General features: G+C 34.2%; 1 protein-coding gene across 1 annotated transcript in view; it reads left to right on the top strand.

The window, feature by feature from the left end:
• The window catches only part of LAMA2 (laminin subunit alpha 2), a 620,167-nt gene that overhangs the window by 220,070 nt on the left and 383,253 nt on the right, over positions 1–16,844 (top strand). Inside the window, exons 5-7 of the mRNA XM_079148222.1 lie at positions 8,805–8,984; positions 11,902–11,991; positions 13,321–13,438. Of these exons, the coding sequence (XP_079004348.1) occupies positions 8,805–8,984; positions 11,902–11,991; positions 13,321–13,438 (388 nt within the window). The remainder of the gene's footprint in view (positions 1–8,804; positions 8,985–11,901; positions 11,992–13,320; positions 13,439–16,844) is intronic.

Genomic DNA, 16,844 nt, shown 5'->3' with positions numbered 1-16,844 from the left:
TTAAGGAAGACCATGTTAGTTTCACAGATATTTATTTTGAGTGTTAACATATTATCGTTTTTTTCTTCCTCTAATTGGAGGCTTTTTATATACATCTACCATATATAATTTACCATAAAGTAAAATTTTTGGCACACCAGGATGGTTTCCACTTTAATAAAACACTTAGGTACTTAAACTGTCCTAACCAATTTAATTTATTGTGATAGTAAGATTTTAGGAGTTGTTGGAACTTTTCTGGATAATGATGATTCTGCCCTCAACTCTTAGACATACATGTTCTGTTCTGGTTTTGATCAGCGTAGAAATTTGTTTCCATTTGCCAGGAGAATTTCTCTTGATGTGGAGCAGTGCTGGGAAGTATTATTGGTGCTGAACTATCCTTTGCTTAGTGATCTCTTATGCTTTTCTCTGCCTCACATGTGTTCCTTCACAGGAGACCTGGGCATCTCTAATCCAATGGTAGGTCCTAAGTAGTGACTAGGGCATGGTAAGCAGTCTACACCAAGAAGTCTAGAATAGATAGAACTAGGACAAATACTACACAAATTAATGAAGAAAATCAGGAGCTGGGGAAGTCAAGCAATAAAGATAATTCCAGAGAAACAAAAGCAGAACGTCAAATAAGAAATAAAGTTAAAATAATAGGGTCTGTCACAGATGGAATCAGAAAGGAAGCTGGTCAGAGATAGAATGGGCAGAGGGTGTATGGAATAGGCTCTCATTGTGGTGATCCTCTGTTGCTACAGTCCTTCAAATAGTGTCTACATGACCAGCTGTTATTCATCCAACAAATGCCTGGTGAGTCCCTGCTCTGTAAGGCAGTACAGTGATATGATAAGATGCATATCTAATGAAGTCAGACTAGAACTGGAACATATCCTAACTGTATTTGGTCATGCTTGTTAAAATTTTAATGTCTATTTTGTTTTTATTTAAAAAAAAATGCCAGTGATAGTACTTACCTCCTGAGGTTGGTTGTTAGGATCATTAAATGTGTCAATAGTACATACACAGCACATATGTTTCTGGTATCCATAAATATACAATAATAACCATTATTGATTCTCTATTCAAGGTCCTATGTATTGTAAAGACATTTCTGATATAGTGAGGGAGGTGAAACAGCTGAGTACTATTCTGCTGATACTATTCTCTTAGGCTCTCTCTGGTTGGGGTACAACCAAAACAAAATTTAGAGCAGTGCAAATGTTTGAGGAAAGCAAGAAAACTTCATTTTGGAATTTTCCCTCATGACTTGTCCTCTTAGATTCTTTCCTGGCTGTGAATTTCAGATGATGACTATATCCCTATATAGTCTTAGCTTGACAGCACAAGGATTTAGCAATGACATTTGCATTTGATAAAATGTAAATCAGAAAGTCCCAGAAGAGACTGAGAAAATCTATTTGACTACTCTTCTTTTATCCATGCAAATATTATATAACAGGAGAATGAAAAAAACAATGATAAATAAAATATTTTCAACTGGAAGTATTTTTTCAAAGCATTTTAGAATATATGTGAAATAAAGTCTTATATGTCAAAATCCTTTCAGAAAAAAAGTAGGAAAAAAGGAAGGAGTGAGATTTGCATTTAGAATATTTCCTCCTTTTGAAAATTTCAGAAACTTAGTGGTCAGTATTCTTCTTAAAAATCATGACCAGAGGGAATGATATGAAGATCTTCCATTTAATTATGATGGATTGCAGGTCACCTAACTCTGCATTTTTCAGCTGAAAACCTTAGCTCATCTTGAACAAGGGACTTACAAATAAATGCTCTCCTGAATTGCTTGCAGAAACCAAAAACATCACCAAAAGTTTTTTAAGAGGAAGATCCATACCAGTTTTGAGACGTCGAGAAAATTATAATTCCTAAAGCAGCTCAGACTTTGCTTCTGTTTTTGATTTTTTCTAAAAATTTAGATCTTCTGAGTATTCAGCAGTTCCATAGGAATTAGAAGTCACTGTCACATGAAATCTGCTATTGGTACAGGAAGTTAAAAAAAAAAAATGTTTGCAAGATTTGCAACAACTGATGCAAAATGGCGGTGGTGAATTGATTACTTTCTTCTTCTTCTTATTTTTTTTTTTTTGACAAGCAGAGCAGCTATGAAAACCTTTGGAGCATAATATTTTAAGCAGTTTTACTAGGAAAGAAGAAAAATAAAAACACAACATGACAAATACGCTGAAGAGAACTAATTTTCTTATTACGTTGCAATATATTAATGGCTATTGCTTTGACAGTGAAGAATCTCTTTAAATACTTCATGGAAGGCAAAGCTTTTATCCAGGAATGACAAATTCAAGAATTATAATTCTGAAGAACAAAGAAAAGCAATTTAATTTTCAGGGCAATTGGGACCAAGTAGGTATCTAACACCAAATGCCTTTTTATGGAAGTGTTAAGACTAAACTTAAGAGTAGAGTTGTCAACAATACAGTCATATTTGTTAAACAGTTCATTAAGCTGACATTTCCCTGTGTTCTTGGAATAGGTTAGTTAGTTAAAGTCATGCACAGTCTTTGACATTTTATTATTAGAGCATTACTTTTCAAGCAGCTTAATAGTCATCCACCATCAGAGAGCAGTTGTTTTAGTTGGGCCTGTGAACTTTAAATGTTTGTGGCATATTTAATAAAGATCTTCCATCTAATTTAGTGCACTATCAGCTGCATGTAAAGAAGTCTTTCCAGTTCTGGTTACTGGCATACTGATGTACCTGAGGAATATAGTCATTTATCTGTATAGATCATTATTTTTCTCTTCAGAAATGATTGTACTCTAGTCTTTAATAATTTCTTATTAATTTGCCCTAATGTTGGGGCTAACCAGTGGATAAGATCTGTGCTCTGAATAGGCTGAAGAGTTCTTAATTTCAAATACAATGTCTCATGCTTCAAAAAATACATTAATGTGTTATTGTCAGCTAAAAAATAGCCTATCAAAATGAAACTTTGATGTAATGCAGAATAAAGTTAACTAATATTTAACTAATGTTTAACTGTATTAACTAATAAACAAGATATAAAAACAATCATGGCCAATACAACTAACTTTTAACTTAAAATGCTCAGATAGAACATGAAATAAAGGGTTAACAAGTTTTTAATTTTGTGGAAAGAGCATACTCAAAGATTTAGTTATATTAATAGTAGAAAAAAATCTGATTACTCCATGAAATTGTTTTTTAGATATAAAGTTATTTTAATTTGTTAAATATTTACTAATTACTAAGTATTAGGAATTTTTATTCAATAATTTTTTAGCACTTAATTTTTACCAGATGTTATCCAGTGTCTGCTAGGGATCATATCAGTTAACAAAACAGAAACATCTAAGCTCTTGGGCTCATGTTCCAGTGGATAGCAAAACAACCAACATTAGTGCCCCAAATGGAAGATGAGGAAAGCTTGAACTGAGATGTTTTTAGTGGAGGTGCTAAGAAGTGATTGGATGCTGGACATATTTTGAAAGTAGAACCAACAAGACTTGCAAATAAATTTGATATAGGGATAAGAAAACAAAGGGCAGTCAAGTATAAATCTAAAGCCTTGATCAGAAGTGGGTAAAAGGATGGGATGCTCTAGTAATGTTGGGAAAACCAGATGGTGTATATAAAGTAGGAACTCTTTTGGAATGAGCATAGGAGAGCCTAGTAACTTCAGCAAGTGGGCAATTGGTTGCTGCATTCTAACTTTCAAAGAGAGCAGGCCTGGAGATTTCTGTGTGAGACACACCAGCGTCGATGGTATTGGAAGTCAGGTACTTAGATGGGATGACTGAGTAAGTGTGGTCAGAGCTGAAGAAAAGGACTGCATACTATGGTACTTTTATATTAGAAAGTTAGGTAAGAGCTAAGGTACAGGTTGAGCATCCTTATTTCAAACATCCAAAAAATGAAATGCTCTAAAGTTTGAGCTGAACAGTACCATATGACCCCTGAACTAGAAAATTCTATTCCTTACCTCTCCTGATTGGTCTCAGTCAAAATACAAATGCATTAAAAGTATTATGTAAATTGCTTTTAGGCTATTTGTACAAGGTATATATGAAACATAAATGAATTTTGTGTTTGAAATCAGGTCCCATTCTGAAGATATCTCATTATAGATATCTAAATATTTCAAAATATAAAGATTCTAAAATACTTCAGGTCCAAAGCATTTTAGTTAAGGAAAAATCATCCTGTAGTAGTGACAGAGATTAAGAAGGGATAGCCAGGGAGGGAGGAGCTGAATGAGAACTGTGTGTCCTAGAAATCAGTGGAGTAATCAATCAGTTATTTTCCTTGCTGACTATGGTAAGAACTGATAATTGGTTATTTCACGTAGTAAAAATGTGAAGCACATTGGTGACATTCCCAAGAGCAGGGACAATAAAATGGAGGAAGCTCCAGAATACCAGGAGCACAGGAGAGGGTAGTCTAGAAAGCTCCCTATTTTCCATCTAGAGCAGAACCAGAGCCTTTGCCTTGTGCTGAGAACACAGTGACAAATTATTGTACTTCCTGCTTTTCTAAGTACTCTGTAGCTCACTTCCCTTCTTCAAACCCATTTGGTTCTTCACAGTCTAAAATAAAAGTGTTGAGACTCATTTATAAAAGTTATCTTTATAATCTTACTCTCCCTCCCTGAAATAACACAATGTTAAGAACGATTGGATTTAGGAAGTTCCCAGGTGTCTCAGAATTGGATTTAGGAAGTTCCCAGGTGTCTTAGCCACTCATTTTGTATGCAAATCCTTTGGCCACAAATATAAATAGCTAATCTCACCCAACATGTACGAACTCATTGTTTAAAGTTCTGGGGTCAGTTTACTTTCAACTCGTTGTACCTATCTCATTGGCGCACTAAGAGATTGATAATAAAAAAGGATTTGGAAAAATGTTCTAAGAAAGCATATCACATTTCGACTTCATCCACTTCCACTACTTATTTCAAGATTTCTGATTCTTGCTAATGCTCTTTTAGTGATCTCCATTCCCTCAACAAACTTGTATCATTTGGGAAGGGTAAGGGGACCATAGCACTTCCAGCAATCTAAATCAGATGCAGTCATATAATAAGGGGCAATTTTCCATGCTATAAATTTCATTATGTAATATGTAAAATATTTTAAATGATATTCTAAAGCAAAAATGTCATAGAGACACAGAAGTCTTATCCATCTTTAATGGAAAGGTGATATGCTGTATGCTTAACCTTGTACAACCAGAATTATTTGGGTGAATAGTGCAATATTGATATAGTCATTTAGTAATAAAAAAAGGTATTCAGATGTGTTTTTCCCTTTATTTTTCTGAAAGCTTGTTTCAGGAACAAACAAGCAATTTTAAAAGCTAACAAGCCCAGTTGATAATCATAGTTGGATATTTTCAGTTGGAAAGAATTCCTGTGACAGCATGAATGTACACCCACCAACATGCCTGTAATAGAAATAATTTCAGAAGACACTAGACTGCCATGGATTTCCCAGGGCCTCACAGCAAGACAACCGTGGTCTTGGGGTCTGATACTTTCATCTTTCTTGAAGGATAGACACTTTCCAGTTGTCACCCCATAGAGAATCAGGAAGTATGCTGAACTTGAAATTACACAACATCATGCCAATGGAAATATCTTATCCAATATTATGATTTATTTTGAAGGAGAGTTGGGGGGAAAGGGATGAGAAAAAAATGGTGTAGGGAAGCTGCACACACATGGCCAAACAGCTGGCTGGTTTTATATCCCAGAAACAGCTTGGGATGAGCCATATTCACAAGATCTCTTGGCAGAGTAGCTTGAGGAAAATACCAAAGCTGTGAGGAGAAATGTTCTTTTGATGAATATTTCATGGAGCTCTTATATGGGTTAGTAACCTAAATAAGAACATACACACCTAGTTTATTTTAAAAAAGTCTTTGTATGTTTGCGTGAGAAGTTTCTGACTCTTTAAGTAACACAAATGTGGTTCACTATATCATTAACACCAAAGATACCTTAATAACTTTTGAAAACTGTAATCTTAAACAAATATTGATTTTTTTTTTTGTTTTGTTTTGTTTCAAATAGCATTTTAAGGAGAAATCCAGGGAGAACTTGAAAGAAATTTAAGCATGAATTCAAGGGCACTGATGACTTTTTTAAATGCAAAAATTAACCTTTAAGAGAAACTAGTTTTAATGACTTCATGCATTTGTTTGTTCATTCTTTTAACATTTAATTGATGTCTCTTTAAGTAGTGGAGAAAACCTAATTTCAAACATTTGTTGGCTCACCTGCTAGATTCCAGAATTGTGACATATACAAAATCTACTTTACTCTTAGAATTTGCTAATTAGAGGGTATTCAGTGGTTTAAGATTCAGTGTTTTAGGAGAACTTATATTTTATCATGCTCCAATTTGTTGATTATATGAATTTATTCTTCACTAAGTATTCAAGTTAAATTCAATTAGCTAGAACATTTCCCATTCTGATCATGAGGCATTTTGAGTCTTCTTTGTGACATTAGAATTGGTTTCTCCTCTCAGAGTTTGCTATATTTCTCTAGTGACTCAAGTAGTTTATTGGGAGTCAGTTTATAAAATGCTTACTGGGACTATCTAAATGCAGAATGTTAGGAATAGAAATACACATCATTGTCTCTCCTGTCAAATAATATAATTAACACATGATATATGGTAGATGAAAATTCCAGGGGATGACCTCAAGTTACTGGTCCCCAATGTGCACATAGATTGCCCTATACCAGAACATCTCCTACCCTGGCACAAATCTCCCAATTCTAGTGTTTCTGTCTCTTTATCCCTGTGTCAATATATGCATTTTCAGTTCAAAACCTACCACTCAATTTCAAATTCCTTAAAAATTTTGATTAGATTAAATTTATTGAACAGGTAGGAATCCATTTATAGAGTGCAAAAAAGTGCAAGTATTCCTTTCTATCATTATATTATGGATTCTTTATATCTTTTTTTATTATTGCACATAATCCAGCATAACTTTGTTTAACTGATCAAACATTAATAGATATCTGGTTGTTTCTAGTCTTTAGATATGACCCCAAAAATGCTGAAAAATATGACTTTTACTCATTCAAGCTACTATAACAAAGTTCCATAGACTGGGTCTCTTGTAAATAATAGAAACTTATTTCTCAAAGTTCTGGAGGCTTGATATCTGAGATTAGAGTGCCAGTATGGTATGGTTGGGTTTTGATGAAGACTCTTTTCCTGGCCTGCAGACTGCTGACTTCTTGTACTATCTCAGGGTAGAAATAAGGTAACATACTTGTATCATCTTAGGGTACTAATTCTGTTCATTGAGGCCCACCCTTACCACCCAAAGACTCCACCTCTAAATATGATCACATTAGGGTTAAGAATTCAGCATATAATTTGGGATAGGGAAAATGGAAACATTTAGTCATTGAACATAGTCCATTTGTAATACAATCTCTGTATTATTTTATATCTGTAGGATAATTCCCCAAAGTGGAATTTCTAGGTCCAAAAATCTGTGCATTTCTCATTTTGACAGTTATTGCTAAACTGACTTTCTGAGACATTTCTGTCATACCCCCTAGTCTTTGATCTTTTAGTCTTCCATCAGAGATTATTACCAGTATTGGGGAATTATATCAACCTATAGAAATGGGGGAAAGTTTATCCATGTCCTTTCAATTAACATTTATTTATTATGAGTGAGTTTCAGTATTTTTTCAGTAGTTAAAAAAATTATATTTCTTTTTTTTTTCAATAGTGTCTTTATTTTTATTTTTATCTATTTTTATGTTGTGTTATCTTGTTAATTTATATGAGTTCTTTAGGTGTCAGGGACATAATTCCTTTTGTACTAGGAATTATTTTTATTTTATTCAACAGTTTACCTTTCATTAGAATTCTCAGCTCTCAAGATAGCCCTGTGAGAGCATTATGGCTTTGTATGATTTTGGAGCAAAGTTCCTGGACATATCTCCATTTTTACATTAAAAAATTGTCTGGTTGGCTTGTATTTCTTTTGATGTCAGTTGTGTCAAATTATTTTCCTAAAAATTCTCCATTTCATCCAGGTTTAACATATTTTCATGCAGTATATTTTTCATGGGTATGTTATGTCCTTGGTACATTTTTGTCTTTTTGATCTACCAATTATTAAAATGTAAATAAATCACAATAACAAAGAAAAAAACCTATCTATTGAAATCTGTTACCATGAGCATAAGTTTGTCTAGTTTTCATCATAATCTAACAATTTTTGCTCTCTATATTTTATGTATTATATATGTACACACACACACACACACACACACACACAAAGAGAGACGGTTTCAAGTTCAGAATTAAGTTTATGATGGGTTCCTGATTTTGTCAGATATTTTGTAACTCCCTTTCCTTTTTTCTTTTTTTTTTTTCTTTTTTTTTTTTTTGACTAAGTTTGATGTTTTCTCACTATATCATATTCTTAAATGACTTAGGGTACAATAGTTTTCAGAAAACGCTGATTTGAGAATTTTTGGAAATCCTAGAAAGGGATGATGTTGCAATGCCCTGGAATAAAGTAATACAGGTAGTTGTAGTATAGTATGGAAAACATTTAAGATATAAGCAAATTAATTGCGTGCTTGCATATTAGAAAAACTATAAAGTACATTAATTACCTCACTGTGGTCTAGTGAGTAAACAGGAGCCTGCATCTGCCTATGTGGGAGAACAGGGCCATAACTTTATTTTTCTAAGAAAAAAGCCACAAACAAAAACAGATATCTAATTTTGATAAACTTGATTGCTCGATTATTCCCCATGTTACGCAGATTCATATTTCTCTGATCAATGGGAGACCAAGTGCTGATGATCCTTCTCCTGAACTGCTGGAATTCACCTCTGCTCGCTACATCCGCCTGAGATTCCAGAGAATCCGTACCTTGAATGCTGATTTGATGATGTTTGCTCACAAAGATCCAAGAGAGATTGACCCCATTGTTACAAGAAGAGTAAGTTATAATGACTCATATCAGAGCCTGTGAATGACATTACAGCCATCTTTTTAATTGTCTGTTAAGGAATTTTAAAAGAAATCTTTCAGTGATTTGTACAAGCAGTTATCAAAGATTTTAAAATTCGATAGACTTTCCTTTGTTCAAATTGAACTCTGCAACTTATTAGGTGTGTAAAATTTATCAAAACTTTTTAACATTCTTAACCTTTAATTTCTACTTTTCTTAAATGAGTATCATAATGTCAAGTTCATAACCTTGTTTTTTAAGCTTGAGGACAGAAGTAGTTTTTGTCACTTTAGGTAACCAGTACTATTAGTATAATTGACTTTGCTGAGTTATTATTGAAAGTACAGGGACTTTGAAACACTTTTTGCCACAACCCACACTAAGAAATACACTTTTTATCATGATCTAGTATATGCACTCAGAGATTAAAAGAGTGCAATTTATCTTAAACTTTAATGTGCACAGAATTAGCTGGTGTTCTTGTGGAAATGCAGATTTGGATTCAATAGGTCTAGGACAGGGCTAAGATTATGAAATTCTAGCAGTTCCCAGGTGATATCAATGATGCTAGCCTGTAGACTATTTTGTCTCACTAAAAGTGTATGTTTTATGCTTTAATAATGAATCATGAGCCGTGGTTAAAAAACACTACTATGGGAGAAAATGGATACTACACAGTGTCTGATTTTCTTTATGAAAAGAATATTACAAAAGAAAACAAAAGGTTAAAGCTTCTCTTCCACAACTCTTTGACCACAGGGCTGATAAGAAGTGCTGCTTTTCAATGTTAAACTACAATATGTTGGATTATGATGTAGATGACCATCTCAGATTGCTATGGGTGATAATTGTACTTCTGCCAGCCTACTTTGTGCCCCATTCACTGGTTTATGTCACTTCCCTTATAGACTACCACACAATCAAGACTTTATTATCAGGAGATTCAATTCAGGCATAAAAGTCCATAAGGCAAATCCAGGCTACCAAGGAATCCACCATAAGACTAGAGGTATAGTAAGAAATAGGACAGTAGAGAGAAATTAACATTGTGGGAAAGCACTTAATTCTAGAAATCTACCAAGATCAACCCTCTACCACCAGTCACCAAATTGCTTAACCACTAAGCTAAATACAACAGTTCCTGAACACTCTTCACATGTTTTCTCTCTTCATTACTTAATTTCCTCATACCTACCCTTTCCATCATCACAAAATAACTTTAAAAGTTATAATATCCCCACATAAGCTATTTCAGATGTTTTAGTGCCCTGTATTTTCCAAAACTGAAACCACTTTACCTCATATTATATTTCGACATATTGTCAATTGTGTTATGCAGAATAATCATTATCTTATAGCAATGTTTAGATTCTTTGCATGTTTCCAAAAATCACTTTTAATTCCCATTTTGGCATGACTTAAAATTATGCACCAAGAAAGACCGAATAATATTGAAATGAAATTTATTCTTTCTTGACAGTATATCTATCAGGGAAAAAAAATCAATGAAAATAAATTAGTGTTCTTTTTATCATCTTTTGCAGGAGTCAGAGTGGGAGTTGGGGTGCACATCCATTATTTATGACTGTGTTGTACATAAGCATTTAATATAGTGCAGTACAAGTCAACATATAAATGTTTTTTGAAAGTACTGAAGTTTAATAAACACAACATGCCAAATTAAATATATAAAAATAGGATATTGAATTGCAGCTTTTCATGATTCAAAAGCAAAGTATTATACATTTACATTTAAAATCAATTTCCCAATTTTAAAAGCATCTCCAAATTCTACTGTACCAGCTTTTTTGAGCAAATATCTCCATTCATATCAATATTATTAAGTGATAAAGTGAAAAGGAGATATTTATGTTATCCAAATTTCCTAGCAAGTTCCATTAGTTCAAGGTCTATCAAGCAAGATAACGTAATAAAAATATTTTAAAGGACAATATATGTAAATAACAAAAACAAAAGGAAGAAGAACGAGGGGGCCATCAGAGAGGAGGAAGAGAAGAGGAGGAGGAGGAGGAGGAAAGTAAATGGATAAAAGGGATTTCAAGTCAGGGAATTCAAATTTGTGTCCACATGTTTATTTTTACTAAATCTGGGATTTTTTAGGTATATATTTGAATAATAATACTATCCTTCATTAAGAGTAATACTTGGATTCCATATGATAATATAAAGGGCTCTGACAATAATGAAATGTTATATGCATGTTAATTAAATTTTTAATATTAATCTAACCTTGCAATTATGAATAATCTTTTTAAAAATAGCTGGTAGATTAAAATAATTAGGATCATACCCCAGTATTAACTTCAAATAGAAAGGTAATTATATGGACATTTTAACATAATAATAAAAGAGGTAAGTGTTCTGCACACCAAACTTTCAGTTCCTTTTTATATCCTTCAACATTTGGGTAAGAAATACATTATTATCAGCACAACTTTCCCTAACTTTATTGTTTGTTTTCAAATCCACTGAGCAAAATAGCCTGCATGTGATTTGTGAATACAGTTTCCTATAATCACAATTAAAGAACTTTTCTTTCAATAAACCATGTAAAACTTTTATGAAGAATTACCATCCTCAGTCCCAGATAAAAACTGCTTTTAGAGATGGGTACGCTAGCATTGCCTTTGTATTGTCTATGGGGAAAAAAATTCTAAAATGCCCACCTAACATAAATGAGAGGCCTTCTTTGTTTGGGCTATGATTACAAATCTAGAAGTTACTTCATCTGCTTTGTGAGCCCTCGCTTGTCTTCAGTAAACAGAAGCATGCTTCAAACTAAGGATAAAAGCAAAAAATAAAGTTTCAAACTGAATGTTCCCTTTTGTTGCTTTCACCCTGCAGTCATCTTAACAGGATTTCTCTCTGGATTGCTTTTTTGCAGTATTACTACTCAGTCAAGGATATTTCGGTTGGAGGGATGTGCATCTGCTATGGTCATGCCAGGGCTTGTCCACTTGATCCAGCGACAAATGTATGTATATTTATAGGATGCTTAGGCAAAATGAAGTGCTGAACTGTAAAATGCTCCATGAGCCGCTTTGCAGGCAGGGAGCACTGTGAATGGGTGTCAGGTCCCCACTTAGATGGTGTAACAGAAAGCCATGCCAGGGTGAAATAGAGCTGGCAGTTAAGATGATAGACTTTGAAGTCAGCCATCACATTATCAGAAAACAGATTAGTTTTTTTTTTTTTCCAAAAATGTTCTAAACTGGTATCTATTTTGAAGCCTCTCTAGCTATGACAGCTTGCTGCATGATTTAGCTTTAGAGAATGCCTGCCATCAATCAACCTGTCCATTTCTTTTAAAATGTTTAATCAAAAAATTAATGCAAACAAATGAAAAATGTGCATGGGGGTAAATATATAAATGACCATGGAACAGACTGAGATAGGGCAAGGACAATAAGGAGTAAGGTCGGAGAGAGTTTTCAAGAGAGTGTTGATATCACCAGGCCAGAAAATGCTGGAATGTTTTTGGGTGAAATTTTTCATTAATGACAATGTATTAGGTGAACATAACATAAAGACAAAGATGAGTGAGCATCTTTTTTTTTTTTCTTTTCTGTCATAAATGAACTGGTGAAATTCATAATTAACTACTGTGCAGTATAAGGAAGAAATATATTGAATAGTAAGATCAGTGAATATTGGTAGGGTTGTATGATAATTGACATTACACTCATATCTAGTTTTCTGATTAATGAAACATATAATGCTATCTCTCCTAGGAAGATTAAAAACCGTGGCTTGATTTTCTGGAAAAGGGTTAGTGTAGCTGGAAAGGTGCTCTCTGTCAGAGGTGTTTCCCAAGCTATGAGAGCCTTTGAAGGGCAGTGGCATGTGGCAAATGAGACTACTCAGAGCACACACAGATAGGAGATCTAGATAGGAACACTAGACTTTTGTTCCTCCTCTGTCTCTAGATAAATAGTTGGGGGAAACAGCTCCCTTCTTTTGCCACATCCAAAAACTTTAAGGATGCTTTGAGTGAAGATTTGTACTAGACACATCTGACTCAGAAAATCTGTAGATATCAGAGAACTCAGTCTTCAAGATCATTCCCAATTGGAGCTCACTGCTTTCTTTCAAACCTAAGCCCTGTGATTTCAGAACCAGCCTAGACCACCCTCAGCTGGTATTGATCAGATGTACCCACTGCTTCTGGCCTAGGCTGACCCAGTTTTACATTTTAGTACATAGCCTAGAGGTTTTCTCTCTTCTTCATATTACCTTTTAGAAGGAGTCTAAAAAATGCTCAAAGTATGTCCTTGTCCTCCTCCCCCACCACCTTCGTGGCTAGAAATCCCGCTGCGAGTGTGAGCACAACACATGTGGTGAGAGCTGCGACCGGTGCTGCCCAGGATTCCATCAGAAACCTTGGAGAGCTGGTACCTTTCTGACGAAAACCGAGTGTGAAGGTACGTTCCTGAGAAGTCTGCAGGGTGTGCTCTTCTTCCTTTCCTGGGACTCAGGTAGCATAGACGTGGGATGATTTTAGGTACTGGGCTTATAGGTCCAATTTATACATTTTACCCAAGGCAAGAGCTGGTGAACTCTTTACCTTTCTATCTTAGTTCCTTAGTTTGTCAGGGTATTTGGTTTGATTTGGGTTTTTTAATTTGACATTTATGAATTTACCATTTTGGGAAGATGATGAGAAATATGAACAAGCATACTATACACATATCATCATAAGGATGAACCTGATTCTTTAATAATATTATATATATATTATAATGTTTTATATATATGTGGAAATGCAGATAAACATTAATTAAAACCTGGACTGCATAGAGGCTAGCCTTCCAAACATATACACTTAGGAAATTGTTCTGAACATGTATTAGCCCCAGCTCTTTCTAGTTGTTTCCTTGGCAGCCCCATGCTCTACCCCCACTTTCCTAGTCAATAGTTCTTAAATACTTATCAGTTGATGAAGGGTGGAGAATCAAAGGTGAGAGATTATCCTCACATGTTAGAACCAGGCTATTATCAGAAAAAAATTCATTTATTAGAATTTGTTAATTATACTTACCAGAGGTACTGTTTGGGGCAGAATCCAGGAAAGGTACAAGGGTAAAAGGTGACAAAGAAGGCAGGAGATGAAATTTATGGGAAATGAATTTTTTTTAATTGACACATAAAAATTTGTAGGGTACCTTGTGATCTTTCAATCCATGTACACAATGTATAAAGTTCAAATCAGGGTAGGCATATCTATATCGTCAAAAATTTATCGTTTTTTGTGGTGTAAATATTCAGAATCCTCTCTTCCAGCTTCTTTGAAATATACAGTACATTATCATTTTCCATAGTTACTCTACTATATAATAAAACAACAGAACTTATTTATTTTGTCTAACTATAACTTAGTATTTGTGATATTTAGCTTTCTGTTGTTGTGACAAAAATACCTGAGAAAAACAACTCAAAGGAGGAAAGATTTATTTTGGCTCACAGTTCCAGAAGTTTCCATCCATGGTTTTGGATCTGTGGTCAGGCAGAAACGTGATGATAGAAGGGAGTGGTGGAAGAACACTGCTCACTTCACAGCAGCCAAGTTGGGGAGAGAGAGAGAGAGAGAGAGAGAGCGAGAGCGAGAGAGAGATAGATAGAGAGAGAGAGAGAGAGAGAGAGAGAAGAAAGAAGGGACCTGGGACAGGGTATCCTTTTAGGTTACACCCCCAGTGACCTACTTTCTTCAACCTGACCCCAGCTTCTTCAGTTCCCGATACCTCCCAATTGTCCATTCACTTTGGACCTGTTAATAGATTAATCCATTGGTGAGATCAGAGTTCTCATGATGCAATCAGAACCCCAAAGCTGCAGCTCTGAACATTGCTGCATTGGGAACCAAGCTTTCAACACATGAACCTGAGGAGAATGATCCAGATCCAAACTGTTACTGTATCCATTGACCAACCTTTCCCATCTATCCCTATTCCCTACTCTTCCCACCTCTGGGACCACCATTCCATGCTCAACTTCCATGAGAGCAACTTTTTTTATTTGACACATGAGATTGTACATTATTTGCCTTTCAGTGCCTGGCATATTTCACTTAACATAATGCCTTCTTGTGCCATCTTCTTGTGATCACAAAGGGAAGACACCATTCTTTCTATGGCTTGATGATTTTAAGTAAACATTTTTTCTACTTATGGAATATCAACAATCACAAGTGGAAAGAGCATTTGAGGGTAGCAATTCTTCCTGATGCCTTTGACATTGTATCACAGTTATAATTATGTAATGTTAAGCAGTTCTGCAAAATCCTTTACCACTCTTCACATGTGCACACACACTCACACACCCACACACACATACAACAAAAAGACTAGTTCAACTTGCCAGCAACAGAGATAGACTATAAAGCAAAGCAGATTTCCACTTGCTATTATATATATATATATATATATATATATATATATATATATATATATTTGTATAGCTAAATAGATAGAGATATAAATTTAAAACCCAAAGATTATGCAACAATTTTTCTTTCTCTGTAGGGCAGAGAGCAGGTTATATTTTCAAAGTGAAGAATAAACATTTTAAAAACCCAGAAATTAAAGATGGGCTTCTTAACCATAAAGTCTTTATGTAAACAACATTCTTTGGGCAAATGTTCACATTCCTAAAAGTTTATATTAAAAAAAAATTTCCAAGTTGAATTGCATTCCAATTGACTTAATATTTAGAAATTTCTTCTGTGACATGATAAATCCCTCTATTTAATGAATAATCGCCTTATAAATCATTTAAGTTTAATTTGGATTTTCATCAGTCTAGCTTACTTAAGGCAAGATATATCTCTAAAGAGCAAATAATATTCATTACATTGTTAACCCTTTACTTACAGAATAGTTTTATAGCACATGTCTTAGACACTCTGGTAAACATCAAGTTGCTTATCACAGTAGAAAATGACTCTTTGTTAACAGGTGCTGTCTATATCTTTGGAGACTATGGACATGAAACTGGGCAGGGTGTTGATAGACAGCAACCAGGACTATAGGTTAAGTGTCCTGACGGCAGGGACTCTGAGAAGAACTATCTAGCCGTCGATGTTACACATGCAATAGCTCTTGGTTATAAATACACTCAGCAACACAAATTCTTATTAGCATAAGTTTGCATCACTCTTTATTTCCATCTATTTATACTAGCATCAGAAATCTTCACTATCTTTTGCAACATATGATAAAAGGGGGTACTTTAAGTATTCTTGTGTATTGTCCTAAAAACATAAAACTGTTTATAATGCATACAGACTTGTACTTATTACTATATGTTCACTAGAATGAAGTCTGAAATTTCATTACTATAGCAAAAATAACTATATGTTAAATCTAAGGTCCCAAATTGGGGAAGGTATTTGAAAGAAACATGGAGGAGAAATCTTACATATCAATAAGAAAAAATTCAGTAAACCTGCTAAAAATGAGCAAAGGTCAAACAAGTATTTCTCAGAAAAAACATCCTCTAAATTTCAAACAAAAGATGATCATACTTATGATGAAGTGCCAATTCAAACAATAAAGTATACATTTAACTTATAAAGGAACTCAACCAATTCTTGAATACTTCCTGTGTCCCGAAATAGTTTCAAAAGGGTTGATATGACACAAAATTGGTAAGGTATTGGGTAACGATTTCATCTATTGAGGGGAGAGAAATCTACCCTAGCATTTCTAGATGGAAAATCTTCAAGTTATTAAAATTTAAATTTTATGTACCTTTTGACTAGAAATTATGCATCTAAGAATTTAACCTACAGATGTTCTCATAGAGATTTACAGGGCATATTATCATGATCCT

Source organism: Sciurus vulgaris (assembly GCF_902686455.1).
Source record: "Sciurus vulgaris genome assembly, chromosome: 7".
NCBI lineage: Eukaryota > Metazoa > Chordata > Mammalia > Rodentia > Sciuridae > Sciurus > Sciurus vulgaris.
This window is presented reverse-complemented; position numbering and strand designations above follow the sequence as displayed.